Source organism: Erythrolamprus reginae, chromosome 11 (assembly GCF_031021105.1).
Source record: "Erythrolamprus reginae isolate rEryReg1 chromosome 11, rEryReg1.hap1, whole genome shotgun sequence".
NCBI lineage: Eukaryota > Metazoa > Chordata > Lepidosauria > Squamata > Dipsadidae > Erythrolamprus > Erythrolamprus reginae.
The window spans coordinates 13,311,614-13,320,246 of record NC_091960.1 but is presented as its reverse complement, the minus strand read 5'-3'; the positions used below and the strand labels follow the sequence as shown (position 1 = coordinate 13,320,246).

Sequence of the window (8,633 nt, the reverse complement as noted above, 5' to 3'; positions counted from 1 at the left end):
AAACATGACACTAAACTTGATGCTGCTTTGACACAGAGATTCTTTACTAGGGATAAGAGCAAAAAGGCCTAGATGTGAGACCTTTCTCTTAAAATAAAAGAGGGAGAGTGTAACAGCAAATTCTTACATGCAAGAAGGAAAAAAACAAACATTTATATGTATGCATGTGCCAGAGATGCTCAAGTCAAACAGGTTCCCTAAACAAACTTCCATTATCTTTACCGACACGTGGAATATTTGGAGAACAAGGAAAAAAGCCGCAGGAGTTAGGGGCATCTATCTTTTAGCCAGTTAGAGGATGATGGGTGCTGATAGCCAACTACATGAGCGGGGATCCCCGGTGTATGTGTGTAGAAATGGGGTTTGGATTCCCTCTCCATCAGCTGCGCCCCAACGAACCTCCCGTAGAGTTAAGAAAATCACTGGGTGCGCCTCCTCTGGAGAATGCCAGAGGAGAGTGCATAAGCGCACCAGCGTGCCAACTGTCCCTGTCCTATTGTTCCCTCTTACCAGTACCCATCTTATGTATAAACAAAGCTAAGTCTATGTATATTACAAATATGTATTTGACCAGACAGACAGACAGACAGATAAAATGCCTCTTCTTCCACCAATTGGCAGAGGAGAAAAGGAGGCAAAATCTTGCTCTTCTTTGTTTGCATACAGGAAGGAAGGAAGGAAGGAAGGAAGGAAGGAAGGAAGGAAGGAAGGAAGGAAAGAAGGAAGGAAGGAAGTGCAGGGAAGAAAGGAAGGAAGGGGGAGGAGTAAAAGGAGAAGGAAGGAAGGAAGGAAGGGGAGGGAAGGAAGGAGAGGGAAGAAAGGAAGGAAGGAATGGGGAAGAAGAAAAGAAGGAGAAGGAAGGAAGGGGAGGGAAGGAAGGAGAGGGAAGAAAGGAAGGAAGGAATGGGGAAGAAGAAAAGAAGGAGAAGGAAGGAAGGGGAGGAAGGAGAGGGAAGAAAGGAAGGAAGGAATGGGGAAGAAGAAAAGAAGGAGAAGGAAGGAAAGAAGGAAAGAAGGGGAGGGAAGGAAGGAGAGGGAAGGAAGGAAGGAATGGGGTAGAAGAAAAGAAGGAGAAGGAAGGAAGGAAGGGGAGGGAAGGAAGGGGAGGGAAGGAAGGAAGGAATGGGGTAGAAGAAAAGAAGGAGAAGGAAGGAAGGAAGGAAGGGGAGGGAAGGAAGGGGAGGGAAGAAAGGAAGGAAGGAAGGAATGGGGAAGAAGAAAAGAAGGAGAAGGAAGGAAGGAAGGGGAAGGAAGGGGAGGGAAGAAAGGAAGGAAGGAATGGGGAAGAAGAAAAGAAGGAGAAGGAAGGAAGGAAGGAAGGAAGGGGAGGGAAGGAAGGGGAGGGAAGAAAGGAAGGAAGGAATGGGGTAGAAGAAAAGAATGAGAAGGAAGGAAGGGGAGGGAGGGAAGGAAGGGGAGGGAAGAAAGGAAGGAAGGAATGGGGTAGAAGAAAAGAAGGAGAAGGAAGGAAGGAAGGAAGGAAGGGGAGGGAAGGAAGGGGAGGGAAGAAAGGAAGGAATGGAGTAGAAGGAAGGAAGGGAGGGAGGGAGGGAGGGAGGGAGGGTCTGTCTTCTTATTTTAGGCTGGCCGGTTGGAGAAGAAGGTATCGCCTAGGTCGACCTTCCCTCTCCCCGAATCGGCCAGCCATCGCGTTCGCGTTACAAGGTTCCCCCTTTGAATGCGAAAGAAAAAAACAGGTGGGCGGGACCCCGAGACTTTACCTCAGGCCCGAATTCCCTGGTTCCGCTGTAGGTTGCGGGGGGTGGGGACAGAAGAGAGGGCGAGAGAGAGAGAACGCCTCGGAAAGCCCTCGCCCCAATCAGCGACGGAGGGGCGCGGCTAAAGTCTCCGCCCTCCTCGCCCGACTATATAAACGGGGCTGAAGTTTCCCCTGCTGGCGACACACACCAAGGAGTCGAGCGTGTCGGGAGGGCGGGGGTTAAAATAAAAGAAATTTAAAAAAAGGGAGGCGGGGGAAAGCGGCCAGCCGGGATTGATGCGTCCGGAGTTGGGGGACGCCTTTGCGAACAGCGGCCGGGCGGGCCGACCGAGCGAGCGGAGCCGAGGAGCGCCAGAGGCGGAGCGGCCGTCGCAGCCGGGGCCGCTTTTGTTCCGTCGGGCGGACTCCCGCTTCGCGCGCCCTGCAGCCGCCCCTTCGGATCGCCGCCTGCGGGGTACGTGCCCGAGAAGGGGGGGAGCTCGTAAAGCCCGCGACGGAACCGACCCGGCCGGGGATCGAAGGGAGAAAAACGAGAGCGCTCTTGACCCGCAGAGTCTCGGATTTGCACCCGAGCGCTGTGCGGGGCGAGCGAGGCTGCATTGTCTCGGATCGGGCGCCGGGGCGGGAAGGGTTAAAGCGGTTGCCTTTCGCGGAAGGGGCTGCCGATCTTTGTTGCTTGGCGGAATGCGCCGGAGCGGGAGCGGCTACCTCGCCGGGGCGGGGGGGTGGCGGTGGCGGTTGCCCGAGGGTTCCGACCGGGAGAAGGGCGCTCGGTAAGCCCAGGAGGGAGAAGCGCTAGCCGGGAGAGGCGTCGGGGCGAACCCCGTCCCCGACTTGGCGCTTTCGGTGGTTGATTTGAAGGAGCTCCTCCTTACACGTATCTCTTGCAACGTGCGAATCGGGGCTGGCTTGTTCAGGTTGCAGGCTGGGAAAGGGAAGGTTAAAAGAGGAGAGTCCCCAACTCGGGTCTCTTCAGGAGGGAAGTGTTTTTAATAGGAAAGTGAACCCAAGAACAAGGGGGCACAATCTGAGGTTAGTTGGGGGGAAAGATCAGAAGCAACGGGAGAAAATATTTTACGGAAAGAGTGGTAGATGCTTGGAACAAACTTCCAGCAGAGGTGGTTGGTAAGTCCACAGGAACTGAATTTAAACATGCCTGGGATAAACATATATCCATCCTAAGATAAAATACAGGAAATAGTATAAGGGCAGACTAGATGGACCAGGAGGTCTTTTTCTGCCCTCAGTCTTCTATGTTTCCATGTGTCTTGCTTGGGCGCCTGGCTGAATTTTTTAATTATTATTTTGCCCGCTAACAAGCTGCAATCGCCACCCTCCTTCTGTCCCGCCTGCTTGGGGCAGCACCCTGCCCTGCCTCTAGGGGGCACCACACAATCGCCGAGGAAATCAAATGCCAAACTTTTTATATTGAAGCGTTTTGTTGGGAGGAACGGGCCTTTGGGAATGGCTGGTTGGCCTAAGAGGGCTAGCAAGCAGACAAGTTGGTGCTTCCTTTGCCGGCTAAATGCTCTGTGGAGGGATCGGTGCAATGAGTTCCATAGGAGACGGGACAAAAATTGGGCAGATGTATTTATTTTTATTTATTTATTTTACAAAGTACATATTGGTGGTATACAAAGATTATCATAATATATGTATACATGAAAAGAGAAACATTAGGACAGGGGACGGAAGGCGCACTGGTGCACTTATGCACACCCCTTACTAATTCACACAGCCTGTATGGTTCAGAGTATACCTTAAGGCAGTGTTTCCCAACCTTGGCAACTTGAAGATATTTGGACCTCAACTCCCAGAATTCCCCAGCCAGCGAATGCTGGCTGGGGAATTCTGGGAGTTGAAGTCCAAATATCTTCAAGTTGCCAAGGTTGGGAAACACTGCCATAAGAGTTTCCCGGCTATATAAACAATGGTTGGGGCAGGAGAAAGCAATCTTGCTTCTTAGTTTAACAGCTTCCCACTTAATCAGCAACATGCTGATATGGGTGAATTAAAAACAATTTGGAATTCAATGCAGCAGCGCGGGCTGTGCTTAATTTTAACTTTTGTTTGGGACAGAGGTGGGACTGCAGCATCCTTTGCCAGCTGTTAGTGTCGGTTAGTATAAAAACCTGCGTGAGAACATACACTGGGAAGACTGGAGTGACGTATTAACTGAAGGTGGACAAATCCATGTCACTTCTGAAGGTGCAATTATTCCCAGTTAACTGAATCCTAGTTACTCGCCTTTTCTAAGTTTAGCCAGTGCTACTTTAGACCAAGATGTGGCTTGCTGTTGAGATTGTGTCATGGCTCTGTTCAAAAGCAGTATTCCTCCAGATTAAATGTCTCTGAAAGGGGCATAGAAATACGATGCAAGTTATTCTATAGGGCTTCTCAAGATCATTCATGCCCTGTGGGATGTGGAGCTCTTCAATGTCTTTCTTTCAGCTAAAACATTGGACCAAGAGCCTCATTGTGATTTCCTACTCCAGTTCTCTCTCTGCCACATGGACGGAGGGGGCAGGGAGGAGCCCCTACCATCTGCTGCCACTGTGGACAAGAAAGGCTGGAATTATATGTATGCGTGCCTCTCTTTGCTTCATTGAATTAGCTCTGGCCCATTGCTTGGAGAAACATCTGCAGCTGTCCAGAGCTGCAGTTACCCTTCAAGCTTCCAGTCCCCTTGTTCCCCACATCCTTATCTTAACATGCAGTTTAGGAAGCAAAAATTAAAGTCTACGGAGAGGGGCGGCATACAAATCTAATAAATAATAATAATAATAATAATTCCAACTCAGCTGTAAAGTCCACTGAATAATTTGGGGCCAATTGGGCAAAACACTCTCTGACAACTGTATACATGGTATGTTTGTATGTATGTTTGGTTTTTATATATTAAGGGGTTTTAATTTGCTTTCGGTATTAGATTTTATTGTATATTGTTCATGATTGTTGTTAGCCGCCCCGAGTTTTCGGAGAGGGGCGGCATATAAATCCAATAAAACTTGAAACGTGAAGATATCTGGACTTCAACTCCCAGGATTCCCCAGCCAGCTTTCGCTGGGAACTGCCTATCAGCCTGCACCCACAATATAGTAGTCATCAAATGTGGATAGAATTTAGCGAGGTGCAACCCCAGTGTCTCAAAGAGTGTCAAGTTAAGTAGGAATTGTGGATAATTTGTTTATTTATTTATTTGATTTTTGTGTCGCCCTTCTCCTTAAACTCAGGGCGGCTTACAACTTATAATATCTTATGTAGCTTATAATATCAAATGGTCTATGCAGGACAGCTTGTCTAGAGCAGTGTTTCCCAACCTTGGCAACTTGAAGATATCTGGACTTCAACTCCCAGAATTCCCCAGCCAGCATTCGCTGGTCTAGAGGAAAAAAGAGTTGACCTTGGCAGAAAAGGGGGCTGGCCATGCTGGGAAACATATTAAGAAATTGCTAGAGTTAAGGTACCGGCGCAGTCAGTCTTTCAAGATTCTGATCTCTCCATGAAATTATCACAGTGAAGTGTGTAGCTCTGGTCTTCCTGTGGAGTTTCTGGTTTGACTCATAAGACGAGGCTGACATTGTGACATTCTTCACTGGAAGGTCACACTGCACTGGTGCTGCCTTTGATATATTGGAATTGAGGACAGCTGGCAGGCATGACTTTGTTGCATTCTCCCATCTGGGGGGGGGGGAAAGGGATAACCTGATCAACTAGTTAGAACGTCAGCAAGGTAGATTAGATTAGATTAGATTTATTGGATTTATATGCCGCCCCTCTCCGCAGACTCGGGGCGGCTCACAATAATGGTAAAAAAAACAGTACATAGTAACAAATCTAGTATTTAGCAATCTAAATTACAGTTTTAGGTTAAAAAATCCAAAAAAAAAGAAACCCCAATATATAAAAAACAAGCACACAATCGAATCATACATAAAAACTACATGGGCAAGGGGGAGAGGTTTCAATTCCCCCATTTGTTCCACTGCTATATTGTTTTTATTACTGTTGTGAGCCGCCCCGAGTCTTCAGAGAGGGGCGGCATACAAATCTAATAAATAAATAATAAATAAATAAATGCCTGACGCCGGCAGAGGTGGGTTTTAAGGAGTTTACGAAAGGCAAGGAGAGTGGGGGCAATCCTAATCTCTGGGGGGAGCTGGTTCCAGAGGGTCGGAGCCACCACAGAGAAGGCTCTTCCCCTGGGTCCCGCCAGACGACATTGTTTAGTCGACGGGACCCGGAGAAGGCCAACTCTGTGGGTCGCTGGGATTCGTGCGGCAGAAGGCGGTCTTGCAGATATTATTATTATTTATTATTATTTATTAGATTTGTATGCCGCCCCTCTCCGTAGACTCCTGTTATCCTGGTCCAATCAGCCTTTCTTTGACTTCCAAGCACCAGTTGCTGCCAGTGGAGCCTTTAGAGTTCACAGCAAGTGAGTCTGCTACGCCAGCCCTTCTAACCTGAACTCTTTTTGTCTTGCAGTGCCCTGTTTGTGATGGCTGATCACATGATGATGTCGATGAGCCACGGCATGAACGGGATGCAGAACTACCGGATAGGCATGAACGGGATGCAGGCCCCACCGCAACACGGGCAGCAGCATGTGCTAAGGACGCTTCCTCCCAACCACCAGATGATGCAGTACGGAGGCCCTGCCATGGATGGAGGGATGAGGCAGAGGCCGGGCATCAATGGACAGATGGGTCACCACCAGATGCCCAGCACGGTGATGTTCAACAACCCTGGTCAGCAGCAACAGTACATGGGACCTGTGGGTGCCCAGCAGCTTATGGCGAGCATGCACTTGCAGAAACTCAACACCCAGTACCAGGGCCATCCCCTCCTAGGCATGACGGCTGGCCCGGTTGGTCCAGGGGCGCCGCAGTACAGGATGGGCCCGGGACAGCACCCAGGTATGCAGCACCTGCCCTCCCCGGCTTTTACCTTGAATGTTATGGACACGGATCTTATCGACGAGGAGGTCTTGACGGCTTTGGTTCTGGAGCTGGGCTTGGACCGCGTTCAGGAGCTGCCGGAACTCTTCCTGGGACAGAATGAGTTTGACTTCTTCTCAGACTTTGTGAACAAACAGCAGCAGCCCAGCGCCATCAGTTGCTGAGCCGCTCGGCCCTGCGGGAAGCCGGCCCGTTGTGTTCTTTCCTGGCGGCCTAACAGTGATACATGCCTGCCTCCAGCGCTCTCGTTTTCTCCTGTAGATACGTTCGTCCTTGCCTGTTGCTTGAAAAACAATACAGACAATCACCAGAGGCTTCTTTTGGGGGGGTTTAACTCCCCCCCCCTCACTTGCACTGCCTTGCTGCTTTCTCACAAGGGAGAGTGGCTTCTTCTTGCGCCGTTTTTCACGGAATTAGTTGAAAGGCTTCTGCAGATGGGGAGTGAATAGCAGTTTATAGAACTCCAGCCATTCAGGAAAGAAAGCCTGCCCCTTCAAAAAAAAAAAACAACTCTTCTGCATTTGGACTACAAGCACAATAAGAGGGGTCGGTTTCAAAGAGGCTGGGATCTGCTCTGCTGTATCGTTCGCTGATGGCAGAACAAGCTGTTTCCATCCACTCCTCTCCTTTGGCGGGGAGGGAGGTTAGCAATGATGGATTTTATACCTTTTTTCCTGGAGCCTGGATGGCTTGAGAGATTACCCTTCAATACCCTGCCTTGTTGCCCTTCAATACTACCAAGTCTGCAAACATCTCTTTTTATTTTTTAAACTTGAAAATATCACTGGGCTCAGGTTGGGGGTTTTGGCTCTGGTCTCCCGTCCCCTCCCAACTCTTGTAATTACATTCCTCTGGGTTTTTTTGGTTTTTTGTTTAAATTGAGCTCGCAGGAGTTTCTGGAGGGTAGCTGGCACATGTGTCCAAAATGGCAAAGCTTCAAGGTTAGGTCACTTCTGATGGAGAAGACCGACTGATTAGCATTTCTCGTTAGGCTGCTACAAACATGAGCTGTGAGCGGCTCCCTAGCTTTTTCTGACTCTGAAACCAAATAAAATAACTGTAATTGTGTATATTTTTAATTTTTCAAAGCGGGGGGAAAACCTTTGTTGTATTTCTATTTATTTGGAAGGGCTCAAACTATGTTGCCTTCTGAAATTAACTGAGAAGGGCTAAAGAAGACACTGAAGTGCATGTACCTCCATTTTTTTTGTTGTTATCTCTAATTAAAGAGCAAGACTATTACGTTTGAATGGAAAAAAAATAGCTTGTTGCTCTCTGGGGGCTTGATTTTGTTTTTTTTTTCAGTTTTGATTTTGTTTTCTGAAAAAATGGTGTGGCTAGGAATTTTATTTTTATTTTCAAATTGAGAAAGTTTGCGAGAGTGGAGATTTTGCTAAGGCTCCTTCTGTTTGCAGGCACACATCACTGTTGATTAATGAAGTGGAAATGTACAGGTGATTTTGTTTCTCTCCAAATAAAAACTAAACCCTCAAATTTAAAATCCTTGCTTGGGTTTGTGTCTTAATTGAAATATCCATGTGTAAAAAAATGTTCCTGAACTTCCAAGTAAAGAATGGACAAAAGAATAGAATAGAATTCTTTATTGGCCAAGGGTGATTGGACACACAAGGAATTTGTCTTGGTGCTTATGCTCTCAGTGTACATAAAAGAAAAAGATACATTTGTCAAGAATCGTGTAGTACAATTATTAATTGTCATAGGGGTCAAATAAGCAACGAAGAAACAATCAATATTAAAATCTAACATGTCCTATTTTTTCAAATTGTTCTGCTTTGAACCTTTCAAACGTCTGCTATTTCTGTAAGTACATGACATCCTCAAATCCTTGAGCCTTTTTCAGGCTCCTTTTCAATTGCCTCTTGAGAATAAGTCTGATTTTGCATGTGGCATTAAACCATGTTTTGTTTAACCATAAGGTAGGTTTGTGCAAA

General features: G+C 47.7%; 1 protein-coding gene across 1 annotated transcript; it reads left to right on the top strand.

Moving 5' to 3' along the window:
* The first annotated feature begins 1,911 nt into the window (after window positions 1-1,911).
* Window positions 1,912-8,182, top strand: CITED4 (Cbp/p300 interacting transactivator with Glu/Asp rich carboxy-terminal domain 4). Its single transcript, XM_070764022.1, has 3 exons — window positions 1,912-2,174; window positions 4,172-4,301; window positions 6,209-8,182. Exons 1-3 carry the CDS (start codon window positions 1,997-1,999, stop codon window positions 6,843-6,845), a joined length of 945 nt encoding a protein of 314 aa, XP_070620123.1. The 5' UTR covers window positions 1,912-1,996; the 3' UTR covers window positions 6,846-8,182.
* The last annotated feature ends 451 nt before the right edge of the window (window positions 8,183-8,633 follow it).

Excerpts from the sequence above, each read along its gene's own strand:
- CITED4 (XM_070764022.1), top strand. The coding sequence starts at position 1,997 with ATGCGTCCGGAGTTGGGGGACGCCTTTGCGAACAGCGGCCGGGCGGGC. Across the intron at positions 2,175-4,171 it reads TTCGGATCGCCGCCTGCGGG|CTAAAACATTGGACCAAGAG; the intron begins GTACGTGCCCGA and ends TCTTTCTTTCAG. Across the intron at positions 4,302-6,208 it reads AAGAAAGGCTGGAATTATAT|TGCCCTGTTTGTGATGGCTG; the intron begins GTATGCGTGCCT and ends TTTGTCTTGCAG.